We start from the raw sequence: 15,371 nt of genomic DNA on the forward strand, positions 1-15,371 counted from the left end.
CAATTAAATAAGTGCTATAAACCAGGAACTTTGATTTGGAACTCTACCTATATGCTAATCTTGTTAGTCACCTGCATTTGACTTTTCCATGTGTGTTTTCTTATGTGTTATGATGGGACCCTTACCTGGGATCCCATGACTGCTGTATCTTGCTTTATAGAGTGGCCTCATTGGGCTTAGACATCCTTAGCCAAGGATGGAGCCAATCAGCCTTGGTCATGGCTGGCTTGCTTGTCATCACAGGATAAGACTCTAGTAGTCCACAGAAGCTTCCTATAGCCACACAGTGCCTGAGTGTCTCTATCCTGCATCCATGTAACACCAGGTAGAGAAATGAAAACAGGAGTTCAAAAGAAATACTTTGTTGTTCAGCTGTGTTTTCAGTGTCGTTCACTTTCTATACATTCACAATAGGACCCCTTTATTTCACATTACCTTCAATAGCAACCTTGTAAAGCAGGTACCACCAGCCAAGGGAGAAATGTCTAAGAGGAAGTCATAGAAAGTGCCAAGGCTGGTGAGATGGCTCAGTGGTTAAGAGCACCGATTGCTCTTCAGAAGGTTCTGAGTTCAAATACCAGCAACCACATGGTGGCTCACAACCATCCCTAATGAAATCTAACTCCCTCTTCTGGACTGTCTGAAGATAACTATGGTTTACTTATATATAATAAATAGAAAAATCTTTTTTAAAAAAAGTGCCAGCTGAGATCACAATGTTTAGTAGCACAATAGGAACTGCTCTGATGTCAGGTTCAAAGTCCCCCAACCAACTCCATGCCCAGGGTTAAAGAAGATAGCTAGCTTTGCCTAAAAAAACTCTTCTAAAAATTATTTATTCACTTTACAAGCCATATCGGCCTTCCCCTCTTCCCAGTAGCCCATCACGAAAGTCCTCCCCCAGTTCCACCTGCCTTCTACTTCTCTTTTGGAAAGGGAACCCTCCCCTCTGGATATCACTCTCCAAGAAAACTTTGTTGAAAAAATTTTTCTCTTGTTTAGGAATGTTTCCTCCATGTTTTGCCTTTGTGCAGCTGACCATGATGTATGTCTGTCAGCCTTCCATTCCAGTCGGCTCCAGTTCTGTGGAAACTTCCTCATCAGTTGTCAAATCTAAGTGACCTTTTCTGTGGGCATGAAGACTGGGATATGCCAGTGATATCCAGGACAAAACCACACCGCTCTGGGCTTAAATTATGCTTAATGACATCCTTACCTTTTAACAAAGAAACATTACTAAGCCATTATGATCTGTTCTTCTGTAGAAGTGCTCACTCTGTAATGAAGGAGGCGCCACAGTGGGATGTGACCTATCACACTGTAAGAAGAGTTACCACTATGTCTGTGCCAAAAAGGACCAAGCCATTCCTCAAGTTGATGGAGACCATGGAATTTACAAGTAAGCAACTAGCTTTGAAACCCCATGATGGAGGGGTGGGGGTGTGTAAGGAATAGCTAGAATGTGACATACTGTGGGTTAAAATGGTGGCCCACGTCTCGCCCGCCACAGGGCTAGGACAACTCATGGAGTCAGATGCAGGAAGTTTGTCTGCACACATTCCACACTGCTGGGTTGGTGTAGGGTTGTGAGAAGCCACAGGAACCTACTCTGGGGATGAAGAGGTGCAGTTTGAGGTACCTGGATAACTGCCAGGCGCTGGGCCTGTGGGTCCCCAGGCTGCATGGAGGCCAGGGACGGCAGGTCCTAGCTCTTGGACATTCATTGCAGGCACAGCTGTAAGATGCAGAAAAGCGGAGAATGGAGTGGAGGCCCTCTGGGACCCTCAGGGACAACGAGAGTGTCCTTGGCTTGCTCGGGTGGACAGCTTGGCTTGGTGGAAACTGGGTCTGGAAGCATTGAGAAGCCTTCTTTGGGAGACTAGATGTGGCTCTTTAGAGGAAGACCTGCTCCCTTGCTCCCCACAGCGGATCCCAATGCAAAGAGGCAGTCCATGGTTTTAAATCATTTACTGTCATGGCAGTGATGAGTGAAACCGTACCCCACTTTCTCAGGGCAGGCCTGAGGTTAAATAACTTTTTCAAGGAGGAGTGTATGAGAAGGAGATCTTAATTGGCTAAGCCCTTCAGGCCTTTAGGTACCTCATTAAAATGGAGATCTGTCTTGAGGCTATGTGATCTATGGTCACATCCTCTACCTGTGAAGGGGTTTGGGGTGTTGCCTCACATGACTGATGGCCACAGAATTATGGAGAGCTGAGGCCTGTGTCAGGAGCCTGGTGTCTAGGAGTGTGTCAGGAAAATGCCTTCTGTACCTTGCAGCGTTATCTGCTGGGTCTCTGGGGTTTAAACCTAGCTCGACCAGAAAACAGGCTGCCTTTCACGGTCCATAGCATGCTTCTCAAGTTCAGTTTATGAAAATGAGTTTCACGTGAGAACAAGATTATGGGACACCACCAGGAACAGTTTTGCACATGACAGGAAAAAGAAGTTACTCAAGAGTTTGTTTGACGTTCTAAATCTTCTCTGTAGGCTCTTCTCCCTGAGAGAGCCTCATCCGTAATGGCAGCATGCATGTCCTACAAGAGACAGGAGCCAGTCCAGGCCTGTTCTCTCTCCAACAGGAAGACACCTTCCTTCACTCACACATCCCCAGGTCATGGGTCTGTCTTCCCACCTTGTGGGAATGAGCTCTCTGCGTCCCCTGTTGGACCCAGACATGGAACTGAAGTCAGAGCTGACAGAAGTCCCTTCACCTGCAGAGTCATCTCCACAGCCCCCAGCTTGTTACTGTTCATAAAAGTTCATCCAGTTTTGAACAGTGCTTTTTATATTTGAATTATTGAGAAACCTATGGAAGAACTTCACATTTGTTATTTATATTTACAAAGAAATCACTTTACTCTGACAGTCATTTTTACACACATAATCAAACGAAAGCGACTGAAGTCCCTGCTGGATAAAGGGTTTTTTTTTGTTTGTTTGTTTTTTGTTTTTGTTTTTTTTTCTTTTTTTTTATTCGATATAATTTATTTACATTTCAAATGATTTCCCGTTTTCTAGCCCCCTACTCCCTGAAAGTCCCGTAAGCCCCCTTCTCTTCCCTTGTCCTCGCACCCACCCCTTCCCACTTCCCCGTTCTGGTTTTGCCGAATACTGTTTCACTGAGTCTTTCCAGAACCAGGGGCCACTCCTCCTTTCTTCTTGTACCTCATTTGATGTGTGGATTATGTTTTGGGTATTCCAGTTTTCTAGGTTAATATCCACTTATTAGTGAGTGCATACCATGATTCACCTTTTGAGTCTGGGTTACCTCACTTAGTATGATGTTCTCTAGCTCCATCCATTTGCCTAAGAATTTCATGAATTCATTGTTTCTTTTTTTTTTTTATTCGATATAATTTATTTACATTTCAAATGATTTCCCCTTTTCTAGCCCCCCCACTCCCCGAAAGTCCCGTAAGCCCCCTTCTCTTCCCCTGTCCTCCCACCCACCCCTTCCCACTTCCCCGTTCTGGTTTTGCCGAATACTGCTTCACTGAGTCTTTCCAGAACCAGGGGCCACTCCTCCTTTCTTCTTGTACCTCATTTGATGTGTGGATTATGTTTTGGGTATTCCAGTTTTCTAGGTTAATATCCACTTATTAGTGAGTGCATACTATGATTCACCTTTTGAGTCTGGGTTACCTCACTTAGTATGATGTTCTCTAGCTCCATCCATTTGCCTAAGAATTTCATGAATTCATTGTTTCTAATGGCTGAATAGTACTCCATTGTGTAGATATACCACATTTTTTGCATCCACTCTTCTGTTGAGGGATACCTGGGTTCTTTCCAGCATCTGGCAATTATAAATAGGGCTGCTATGAACAGCAGCCCTGTTCATAATAGGGGAATCCTCTGGGTATATGCCCAGGAGTACTATAGCAGGATCTTCTGGAAGTGAGGTACCCAGTTTTCAGAGGAACCCCTAGACTGATTTCCAGAGTGGTTGTTTGGTTTCATGAAGTAGACCAGACTGGCCTTGAAATTACAGAGATAGCTTTAAAATGTTTATTAACCATACTGGAAATACTCTATTTAAAGGTCAGCAAAATTGTGGGTGGTCAGATTGAAGCTTCAAACCTTAGACCATAGTTCTTTAGATGCCTCTCATCACAGCATAGGAACTAGGACTGCTCAGAATATTCACCCAGCAATCATACCTTCAGAGACTAAAGTCCTCTTTCTCCTGCTCAAAGGGCACAAAGACAGTGTCCACCCTCACCCATATTGGATGTGGGTTGACTATTTGACATCGACTTGAGCACATTTCCTTTTTAAATGAATGCTTCAGTCAGAGTAGTGGCATGCAGCTTCCCTCCCCGCACTGGGGATGCAGAGCAAAGTTGGCTCTCTACAAAGTAAAAGGTTCATTGGTTCTTTCAAATTCTGTATTTTCAGAGTATTTTGCCCAGAACATGCACCACAACAAGAAGAGACCACCGAAAGTGGTAAGTTTCTAAAGTGAGTTTAAAGAAAGCTAATTCCTTAAGGAAAACCTGAGATGATCTAATTTCTTCTCAATTGTAATTTTTTATGTGCACCTGTTTGTGTGGATGCCTTAGGTTACAGATGGTTGTGAGTAACCTGTGGGTGCTAGGAACCGAACCTGGGTCCTCTTAAAGAGCAGTGAGTGCTCACAAGTATTGAGCCATCTCTAGTCATTGTCATTAGTTTTGAACTCACTGGAAAGTACCCTTAAAGTGATGCTCACTCTCATTGTATGTTGATAGGGAATGAGGATAGCAGTGTGTGTGTGTGTGTGTGTCTGTGTGTGTCTGTCTCTCTGACTCTCTTGTGCAAATATATATATATACACACACGTATATATGTATATAAACATATATACATATATATGTATATATATTAATACACAAATACACACACAGACAGACACATTTGAGACAGCCCTGGCTGTTCCAGGTCTTACTCTGCTTTCAACTAGAAGGACCACCTGCTTCTTCCTCCTAAGTGCTGGGATTAAAGGTGTGCATTACAAGTACTCAGCAACCTTGCTTTACATATTCCAACCTTTAAATGGTTTCTCTTTTAGCTGATAGCCCAAGCATGAAAAAGAAGAGAGGAAGGAAGAAACGCCTCTCACCAGGCCCTCCCACAGAGGTAATTTGACTTAGAGACCTAACTCTTTACATAATGTCCTTACTTACAATTCTAAATATCAGAGATGAACAGTTTTCAAGTCATTGGAGGAGTTGGCATTTGCACACCATCCTTCGTGTGTGTTCTCTCCTCATGGAGCTGAAGCTAGACTTAGGGTGGCATCGTGGGGAAAATGTTGCACTAGGAAGTACTGTTCATTCTGACATGGTAGAAGCATACTGAAGAGTGGTGAGAGGCTAGAGGCTCAGGGGATGACGTCATTCCCTCAGCTTCTGCCAATCATTCCTTGAACCATGCTAGTGAAAACATGTGTCCTTTCACAACACTTAGTCCTAAACGGGCTGAGAGTACAGACAAACATTTGTTCATAACCAAGTGTTTCCCAGCTACTTGCTCCACACTTAGCCAAATTTCTAACTTAAAATTTCTGGATTAGTAGATATAAAATGTAAATGATTTTGGAGAGATTTGAAACAGTTTTTATATCAGTTTCTATACATTGATTACTATCAGGCAACAATTTCTCCCTCGTGTTCAGCAGATGTTTTTCAGGCCACAAACAGCATATCCCACAGGTCCTAGCTATTTGAGAGTACCATTTTGATTCAGGAGTTCATCAAGGCCAAACTGAAAGAGAAAGTTTATCTAATACATTTTTGTTAGATTTTATTAATAGACTTGATTATGTCACAGAACATTTTTATTTTGTGTGGTATTCCAAGTCAATATGAAAAGTCAGTATAATCTTGGTTTTCTCTTCTAGCCAAAAAAGATGAAGTTCAGTAGCTCCAAAAGACACATGATGGAAGAGCCTGATGACCGCACAGGTTTGTTCTCGGTGGTGGCGGTGCAAATGTGGGGCCTCCAAATATTAATAGAAATGCTGTCATGCTTTGACCTTTATTCTTGTGGGCATCTGATATGTACTTGATAAGTACATAAATCCTTATTATAACTATGCAATCCATTACAACTCTACTGTATCAAAATTATTGGAGCTGGAATGGCCCATTTCTTCTCAGTGTGAGAAGACACATTTAAAAAGGCCTGAGGCCACAGTTCTGTGGTATGCTACCCCTCACAGTGACAGGTGGCAATGTCCTTACTATGCCAAATCTGGGACAAATACGAGGGGCTGTTATCTCAAGCATTCGAAGTAAATTTTACAAAAGCACATCACTTCATATAGTTATTATAAGCAGAGAAACATTTTCTTTTTTGGACCATTTACTATTTGAGCAACAGAAAAATGAGACAAGTATGCTCACCCATCAACTGGTAAAGTGTAAAGTGACCACATGATTCAAATAGCTGTCCATTTCCTCCTAAAGATGCATTCTTTGTTCTTTGATGCAGCTGCCAAAGCTTCTTTTCTTAAGAAATGTCAGGAAGCAGGACTTCTTACTGAATTATTTGAACAGATCCTAGAAAAAGTGGATTCAATTCATAGAAGATTCATGGATGAGACTGCCTCAGAGTCAGGTACTGAAAACTAGATGTAAGTGCATTCTAGAAAACACACCTCTCCTTGCTTTCCCCTGCCCTCTTTAACCCATTCTTTAGCAACACACATCCTGGGCTGGGGAGATGGCTCAGTGGTCAAGAGCACTTGTTCCTCTTGCTGAGGACTCAAGGTCAGATCCCAGCATCTACACGTGGCTCACCCCATACCTCCAGTGTGAGGGGAACCCAACACCATCTTCTGTCCTGTCCAGTTACTAGGCATGCACATGGTACCCATATGCACATGGGCACAAAACACTCATACACAAAATAAAAAATAGTCCAAAGACTTTAAGCTAACCAATCAAGAAGATATGAAAGTTACAGATTCTGTAGTTAGTTCCCAAAATGCTCTGAGTCCACGAAGCCCCTTGTCAGGGGTGCACACAATTGAGTGGAGAAATCATGGAAACTGTGTTCTGTTAGTTTATTGTCCCAGCTGCAGCTGCTTTTTTAAGGTATACTTTTATTATATTTAAATGTGTGTGTGTGTGAGTCTAAGTGCCCTCAGAGAATAGAACTGTATGATCCCCTGGGCCGGAATTATAGACAGTTGTAAGTCACACAACTTGGGTGCTGTGACTCAGCAGCAAGGTTATAACTCTGATGTGCCTCAAATTCTATTCCTTAATAAATCCAGGGTCTTAAGAAAATTATAACAGGGGTGAAGGGGATAGCTTGGTGGTGAAGAACACATACGCTTGAAGAGGTCCTGAGTTCAGTTCCTTCCTTCCATGTCTAGCAGCTTACATCTTCCTGGCTCTGACACTCATGTGGACTCTAGAACACACACACACACACACACACACACACACACACACACAAGTAAAGCTATTTTGAAATATTATTTGTGTCCCTCCCACAGCCTACACATCCTAGTCATGACAAAACCAAAGGATATATTAGCAGTAAACATTTCAAGGAGCTCCTTTGTTTTAATTTACTAATTTTCTCAAGACTAAGAACTCTCAAATTTGTGGGTGCCTCCTAATCATCTGGGGGGCTCCCTGGAACCCAGGTGTTCCCTCCCAGAAGGCTCAGCTGCACAGAGACAGTGAGCTGATGCTTCGCCCGGGTCCCTGCCCGGTCTGCACTGAGCTGCCCTCCTCTGATCTGCTCTCTTCCTATTGGGGTTACTTTCTCCTTCTCCTCATGTGATTTATTCACATAAAAATTAACACAGAAAATTGCTTCTCTCTCTAGACTATGAAGGGATCGAGACCTTACTGTTTGACTGTGGATTGTTTGGAGACACATTAAGAAAATTCCAAGAAGGTAGGTGATTCAGAAACTCAGGAACATATGCTTTAGAGACATTTATCATTCCAATCATTCCAATCAGAATGGCAGATGGTAGTGAACATTTTTCTCAAAGACAGTTTTTGTCAAATGAAAAAAGCCCATTATAAAAGCGGCCTGTCAGGGACAGGAAAAAAAACATGCAAAAGACCCCATAGTAGTATATATACAGAAAGACATAGATAATAGAAAAATAAACAGAAATATAGACAGTAAGACAGATTGAGAGACAGACAGACCGACATAGAACAGACATACAGACAGATAGACCACTGTATAGAAACAGCAGTTATTTGCAGATGGCTGGAATATACTGTTCTTCTTTCCAGTAAGACATAAAAATATTTGTATACAGAAAAGATGACTGACAAGGCACAAACAAGCCAAGGTTCTGACTCTACTCTAGAGTATTCTGACCCTTGTGTAGACAGGCACAGCCCGCGTGGAGCTCAGGAAGTTTTCTACTGCCTCTCACCCCAAGGCAGCAAGATGGAAGGATTAGTGGTCCATCCCACAGCCCACGTACCTCTCTCTTGAAAAGATGTCTGGTCCTTTTCCTAAGGTTTGTCTTCAAAGCTCATCTCCTGAAGCACTGAATACTATAATTCAAGAATTAATCAGGAAAAGAAAAAAAAGTAGCTTTTTTTTTTGGTTGGTTTTATTTTTGCTTTTAAATGGTAGTATGCAGGCAGGAATAGGGAACCCTCGTCTTTCAAAAGAGTGATGCGTTTAGCTGTGTGTTGTGGTGCACACCTGTAATCCCAGCAGTTGAAAGGTGAGGCAGGAGGATTCACAGCCTAGGCTACACAGTGAGACCTTGTCAGAGAAGCCATAAGGATCCTGTGTTTATTATGGCTTCTTTCAGTACTAAACACTTCAATGTGTTGCACCTCTGGATATGGGTGTGGGACAGATTCACACAGGATTGGGATGAGTAGCTTCTCCACTGTTACTGCAGAACACACTGCCCCACAGTGTTCTTTTCTAGTATGTTCCTGTCAGTAAAACAATTAGACAGCAGGTTTTCCTGCATCTGTGACAGTCTGCGTCAACTCAGTTTGCCCAGGCTCTCTCATTTTGATTTTCTACTACTTGTTCTCATTTGTAATCTGTAATAATCAGTAGTAGTCAGCAGAGAAGCTACTTTAAAAGTTACTTGAGAATGTTTGTGAATAAGACTAACTTTAAAATACCAGCCTTCAGAAAACGATATTTTCTTTGGCACGTACATGTGTCACTGAGCATGAAAGCTATGTGTCTGGAAAAATGTCACACTGCATATGAGGCACCTCAAGTTGCTAACATTATAGTGCCATTCTGTTCTGAACAGTTCAGCCCAGCATTTGAAGCCAACTGCAGGTATGCAGCCATTCTGACAACTAAGAAATTAAAGATGCAATCCTGACAATTCTAAACCCAACTCAATGACCTTGGGAGGTTTCTACAGTCAACATTTTCTGTTCCTAAATCTCATCTAAAGTTGGGCTGTACCAAATGTCCCTAGAGCCAGAGACGTGCTCATGAAAGAGTTGTCACTGGAAGGCCAGCCACATTCTATAGCCTCTGAATGAATGAACACTGTGTAACCTTGTTGTGTCATGAAGGTATCAAAGTCATGTGACACATGCTGGTTCCATCATGAGACAGGAAAGGCAGCAAAGATGGGGACAGACTGTCTCCTCAGAGCACTGTCTTCTCATTTGAGGCCCAGTTACTATAAGGTATATATTTGAACTGATCCAGCCTAGAGACTGTACACTCTTCTAATGAACCCCCTGCTTACACTGAAGCCACTTTCTGTCTTTTAAAGTAATCAAGAGCAAAGTGTGTGAATCTGAAGGAAGGCAGAGGCAGATGAAGCAGCAGCTGGAGGCACTTGCAGACTTACAACAAAGCTTGTCCTCATTTCAAGACAATGGAGACCTGGACCACTCAAGCTCTGCTTCAGGATCCTCACTATCTCCTGAGGACCACCAGGTCAGATACCAGGGGTCTCCTGAAGTGCAAGCAGGCTCAGGAGTCAGCCTGTGACAGACCCACAGTCCCTCCCACTCTGCCCTGCTGCAGCTCATCCATGCTGAGTACCTGACTGGGTGTTTCTTGTCTCTTCTCACCTCACTTGTCCTGCTTTCCCCTGACAGTAAAAGCTGTTCTTCAGTGAACTGGATCAGGCCTCCATGTTCTCCAAGGATCGAGGAAGTCTTCCTCCCCACCCTACACACCCCAGTCAAGGCAGCAACACTAGAGCCTGTGCTCATCCTTTTGTGGCATCTTAGAGCTTTCTCTTGCTTCCTCTGCTCCTGCAGAAGGTCTCATAACGGTCTCCTCTCAGTATTAATAACTCCATCACAGTGGAGCAGACTTACTCCTGTGCATTGCTCACTGTGACCATGGGTTTCTGCTCATTACCGCATTCCCAGTGTTTAGCACATGTAATAAATGCTTGTCAAAACCACTGAAGAGTCGACAGTTTCTTTAATACAGTCCCCAGCAGCCCTCAGCTGTAACAAGACACAATGCACTGTTCTGTGTTTACCAATTTTGTGGGCCTTCACTGGAGCCTTTTTTGAAGTGTCTTTTGGCCACAGTGATTACAAGGGCATGCAACATCTGTGGGCCTGTGTACCAGAGGCTTTCCACAGAGATCTCTAACCAGCTGGGTGCAAGGATTCAAGCAAAGAGGAGAGAGTGAAAACAAGAAGGGGGAGTCATCTCTACCTCCTCCGCTGCTGCTGCTGCTGCTGGCTCCACCATTGCTGTCTCAGTTACTCCTGGTCACCCTGCACTGAGTCAGGCCAGGTTGGGCCAATGAGAGGCCTGATACCCAGTGAGGAGTGCAGTGGAACTTCAGGTGCTGTTTTGGGAGAACAGACCTCTTCACAAGCGGCAGTATTACAGCTCTTACAACTGAAGCTCTCACATGATGAAGTAATTCTCACATATCTTTATTCCTTCTAGATAGGATTCTTATATACAGATTTGGTGGGTTGGCGTCTGACAGCAGGGACTTCTCTTGGGTTTGTCTGAGAGATTGGAGATACCTTATCTGCATGTGTGAGGACTTGGTGTTTATGTGACTGATAGTCATAGACTTCTCTAAGGGGTGTGTGTGACAGGACCCAGGGGCCCAATGGGCGTGGCCAAATGCCTGATGTCCCTTGCATGTGACAGCCACCAGCTGGGTCACTTGGATTCCACCAGGAACCAGGCTACTTATCACAGCTCACCACCCACAATCATCTTCAAGACCAACTCCAGCATTTAGAACTGGGCTCTTTGAATAGAGCACCATTGGGATCAGGGACTGTGGAGCACTAAGACTTTCCCTACCTGACAGTAGGCATCAGATCTGTGTGCCACACTGCCCCTGACCCTTGACCTTCTCATATCTATATTTCTCATTTCCTCCCATGATCCTCTGGGCCACAATATGGCACCTGTCTGAATGGCTTGAGCTGTGTCCCAGCATGGTGTCAGGTTTGTAATGCGTGCTCACACACTCTTGTGAAGAAGTCATTCCTGGGGTAATACTGCGGTTACCAAGGGCAGCCTGAACCACCTCACGGGGGATCAACTGGAATGGCTGTCATCGAGCACCCATCACAACCAGCTGGGACACGTTTATGTCAGTGCTTCCTCTGCTGCTTTACATTCACCTGGAGTCTGTTCATCTCACTGAACTCTATGGCACAAAAGCTCCAGTTGTTTGGTGTTCACAATGTCGGCGTATACTGGGGACACTGCTACAAGAAAGCTGCTTCGTTATTACTGAGAAATGAGCCGGATAATCACACCCCTCACCTTAATACCAGAACCCAGGCAGCTGAGCTGACTTTTACCAGGTGCCCTCTGACCTCCACAAGGATGCCATGGCATATGCACACCCCCATGTACAACTTCCATGTTGAAATCTTTACATATCACATTGTACTCTTGGTTGCTAGCCCTATCCTCTAAGAACAAGTGTGTGTCACGAGGATAGTGGCTTTTTCCATCTGATGGCTCGCCTGTCCTCTTCTAACACAAATAAGATCATGAGGCAGTTGAGAACTAGTTGACACATTCAGAGTGGTACCTCACATTTACTCTATCATCCATAATGCTAAAAATTGTGATACAATGCAAGAAACAAAATTTAATATTTCACCCCTTTTTGTTTGTTCTTTCTCCATATCAACCATTTTAAAAATATATAGTTCAGGAGCATAAAATTTAGCCAAAATTATTATTGATCCCAAACCACTTCACCTCACAAAACAGCAACTACACATTTAACATCTGTGTCCTCTCCCAGCTCTGGGCATCTCTTTGTTCCTCCAGTAACTGTATCATCTCCTACTTGTTGTTTTGGGGATGATTTATTGTTTCACTTAAATTCATAAATTAATCCATGTTACATCAAAATATCAACTGTCTCCCTTTTTCAGGGTATATAGTACTATATTCTAAAGGGGAAAACCAACCACAACTGTGCATGCCTGCCTTAAGAGATTGTTTATCAATGGCATTCAAGAAATTTCATAAACGCATCCTAACTACTGGACTGTCAAGCATTGTTCTAATAAGTTCAAGGATAGAGTTTTGTGTCTTTCAGGAAACGTAACTTCCTGCCTTTCATTATTACATCAGAAGAAAACATTAATTCTCCGTAGTATTCCACTGAGTAGTATTCCACATTTTCCTTATCAATACCTCAGTTGGGGGACATCAAAAGAGATGGGGAAGGTGGAATGGGGTGAGACCTTAAGTGACAGAGTACTGGGAGGAGAGGAAGGGCTAATACTGGGTTGGAATGTGGATAAATAAATTAAAAAACAAAATCAAGAAAACATTAAAAGTGCATTAAAAATAGTAAAAGACTGTTAAAAGGACACTTTCACTCACTCACACACACACACACACACTCACTCACTCACTCTAGCTGTTCATCAAGCTAAAAGTGTGTCTTCAGCTGGATCAGGAACTCAGTATGCTTTTGTCAGGTGAACTGTCTATGGGTGTGTATTTGCAGCTGTAATTTGTACTTTTTCTGTGGAGAAGTTTTTCAAGTAAGACCACCAGTAAATTTCTAAAGTTTCTGCTTTGAGGCCCTAAGTCTACATAAGTGTAATTCTACAGAGGATCTCCTACAGCAATTCAAATTCATGTCCACTCATCATCCTTGCCAGGAAAACCGTCACTGAGGAGGCTGTTGTCACTTGCCAATGCACCAGGCAACAGCTGTGACATGATCAGGAAGAGGGCTTTGAGCTCCAGTTCCTATTTGTCTGTCAACTGCCCGCCTGTCTTCGGTGCCTCAGTCACCATCCAGCCTGATCTAGTCTTTTACAAATGAGCTTCTCAGGAAAAGCATGACTAGGGAGCTCTAGCTTAATGTATGACAGATGGATTGCCAACACAATTATAGAAAGAGAGAAACAAAAACTGGAGAGGTGAAGGTGAAACTTCAATTAAGTTTTGATGGAATCTGGCCCAGACTCCTCCCAGCACCTAAAACAGTGAGCATTCTATGGAGTCCTGTGAGAAGCGTGGCTTTGACAATCACATCAAGTCAGAAAAGAGCAGCTGTGTAGAGTGTGTTTGTGAGTGATTGTAGGGAGAGGGGAGGGTGGTGTGCATTCTAATCTCAGACACAGCCCTAGTGAAGCACTGTTGGGTAATCAGGGGGACTCTAGTTTCTGCAACACTCTCCTCTCCCAAGCTTTTCATAGGTATTTCTAGTTATTTCTATATAGGGAGATAAATCTCTTCTTCTTCTTCTTCTTCTTCTTCTTCTTCTTCTTCTTCTTCTTCTTCTTCTTCTTCTTCTTCTTCTTCTTCTTCTTCTTCTTCTCCTTCTTCTTTCTCCTTCTTCTTTCTCCTTCTTCTTCTTTCTCCTCCTTCTGCTTTTTTTCTTTTCTCCTTCCTTGTTCTCCTCCTCTTCTTCTCCCCCTTTATTGTGTGTCTGTATGTAGTCATGGTATACAAGTGTAGCATGGTAAGACGACAACTTGTAAGTCAGCTCTCTCTCTCCACCATGAGGATCCTGGGGATTCCAGCTTAGTGCTATGAGCCTTTACCTGCTGAGACAGATTTCCAGCCCTAGCTGCCTGTCCCTCAGCAAACCTAAATATTTCTTGACTCTTTAAGTGGGTTTAAAGCATATTCAAGAATTTTCCTTCAGACCCCCACAGTGCTGGTGCCCCCACAGGAAGATCGTGATGGTGAGCAGCCCTCAGGGAGCACTGGGCAGGGCCCGCCCTCCACAGGCCGTGTGGAAAGGCTTCTGGACAAAGGTCCAGGGATGTTTTACTGACTTTTAAAAAACAAGTTCAAAACATCCTCTCATCAAAATTAAAAAAACAAAAGCAAAAAACTTTTCATCCTTTCTCTATGTTTATCTAAGTGTAAGAAAATCACACGTGAAACATATATATTTAGAAATGTGTGAAAAAGAGGCTCACAGAAGCAAATATCTTTCATACATTCCTACAGAGCACTGAGTGTGTCTTGGGGGTTTACCTGAAGGATGATAGCTCCCACAGTGCCCCGGAGCACTGATGTCTAAGTAAATACACTGTGCTTAGTCTGTATAATGATACTTGTATATATATTCTATACATCCTGCTGAGTTTGTATGATGATACTTGTATGTACGAGTTTTCAAGGTTGCTATTGGATGACCAATTGATGTGTTCTCCCCTGGGGAAGACTTATTTCTTCTGCTTTCAGCACTCCTGGGTTATCTGTAGTTCTTTGTGGACGGTTGAGGCCTTCTGGGGTTTTCCCTTCCCGTGTTAGCATGTCTTTTGGTGCCCATTGTTCAGCCTGTGTTTAGGCAGACATGATAGTGAGACTTCATGGCTGTAGCTTTTCTGTGAATTCCAGGAGACACAATCTCACAACAGACTTCCTGTTCATCTGGCCTTTAGTCTTTCCACCTCTTCCAAAATGATCCTCAGGCGTAAGAGTTGTATTATGTGATGCCTTAGTTGGGGCTGGGCTCTGCAACTGCATATTGATCAGTTATAGTTTGCTATAAGGATCTCCATGTGCTTTTGCAAAGAATAGTTTCCTTGATGAAGGGTGAGAGCTATATTCATCTATGGGTCTAAGGGACCATGTTTACAATGTAGTTAAGGATCCTGCTCGATTAGTGAGGTGACAGTTGTCAGTTCTCCTCCATGATTTATGACTTCACTATTCCTGTGTACATTGCTAGGTTTTCCAGGACCAAGCATGATGTCCTTGTTGAACAGGACTTGAGACCAATTAGAGATTTGTTAGTTGCTGTGTGTGTGAGAGAGAGAGACAGAAACACAGGGGGATATTAATGAGTTATCAATAATATATCAGCATTACATTAAGGCAACAAATAAAATCATTTTCCTTTGAAGTGAGTTTACTATTAATGAGTCCAGATTTGAATTCTCTAATTTCATTATCCCTGTGTCTTTCATCTTGTCTGA

General features: G+C 43.1%; 1 protein-coding gene and 1 long non-coding RNA gene across 11 annotated transcripts in view; one reads left to right on the forward strand and one right to left on the reverse strand.

Moving 5' to 3' along the window:
• Positions 1-15,371, forward strand: part of LOC127691458 (PHD finger protein 11-like) — a 156,564-nt gene that overhangs the window by 48,624 nt on the left and 92,569 nt on the right. For 3 of the 10 annotated variants that reach the window (XM_052191310.1, XM_052191312.1, XM_052191311.1), the window contains 7 exons: positions 1,266-1,399; positions 4,402-4,451; positions 5,054-5,121; positions 5,885-5,948; positions 6,478-6,603; positions 7,828-7,899; positions 9,734-10,378. The exons of 5 other annotated variants lie outside the window; for them this stretch is intronic. In XM_052191310.1, the coding sequence (XP_052047270.1) occupies positions 1,266-1,399; positions 4,402-4,451; positions 5,054-5,121; positions 5,885-5,948; positions 6,478-6,603; positions 7,828-7,899; positions 9,734-9,954 (735 nt within the window). In that variant the 3' untranslated portion in view covers positions 9,955-10,378. Of the gene's footprint in view, positions 1-1,265; positions 1,400-4,401; positions 4,452-5,053; positions 5,122-5,884; positions 5,949-6,477; positions 6,604-7,827; positions 7,900-9,733; positions 10,379-15,371 lie in introns of those variants that run through there. 2 more of the 10 variants (XR_007979277.1, XM_052191307.1) reach the window with 2 other exon arrangements.
• LOC127691462 (uncharacterized) overlaps positions 1-15,371 on the reverse strand; it is a 98,914-nt gene that overhangs the window by 21,816 nt on the left and 61,727 nt on the right. The gene's annotated exons all lie outside the window — the stretch shown is intronic.

Source organism: Apodemus sylvaticus, chromosome 8 (genome assembly GCF_947179515.1).
Source record: "Apodemus sylvaticus chromosome 8, mApoSyl1.1, whole genome shotgun sequence".
NCBI lineage: Eukaryota > Metazoa > Chordata > Mammalia > Rodentia > Muridae > Apodemus > Apodemus sylvaticus.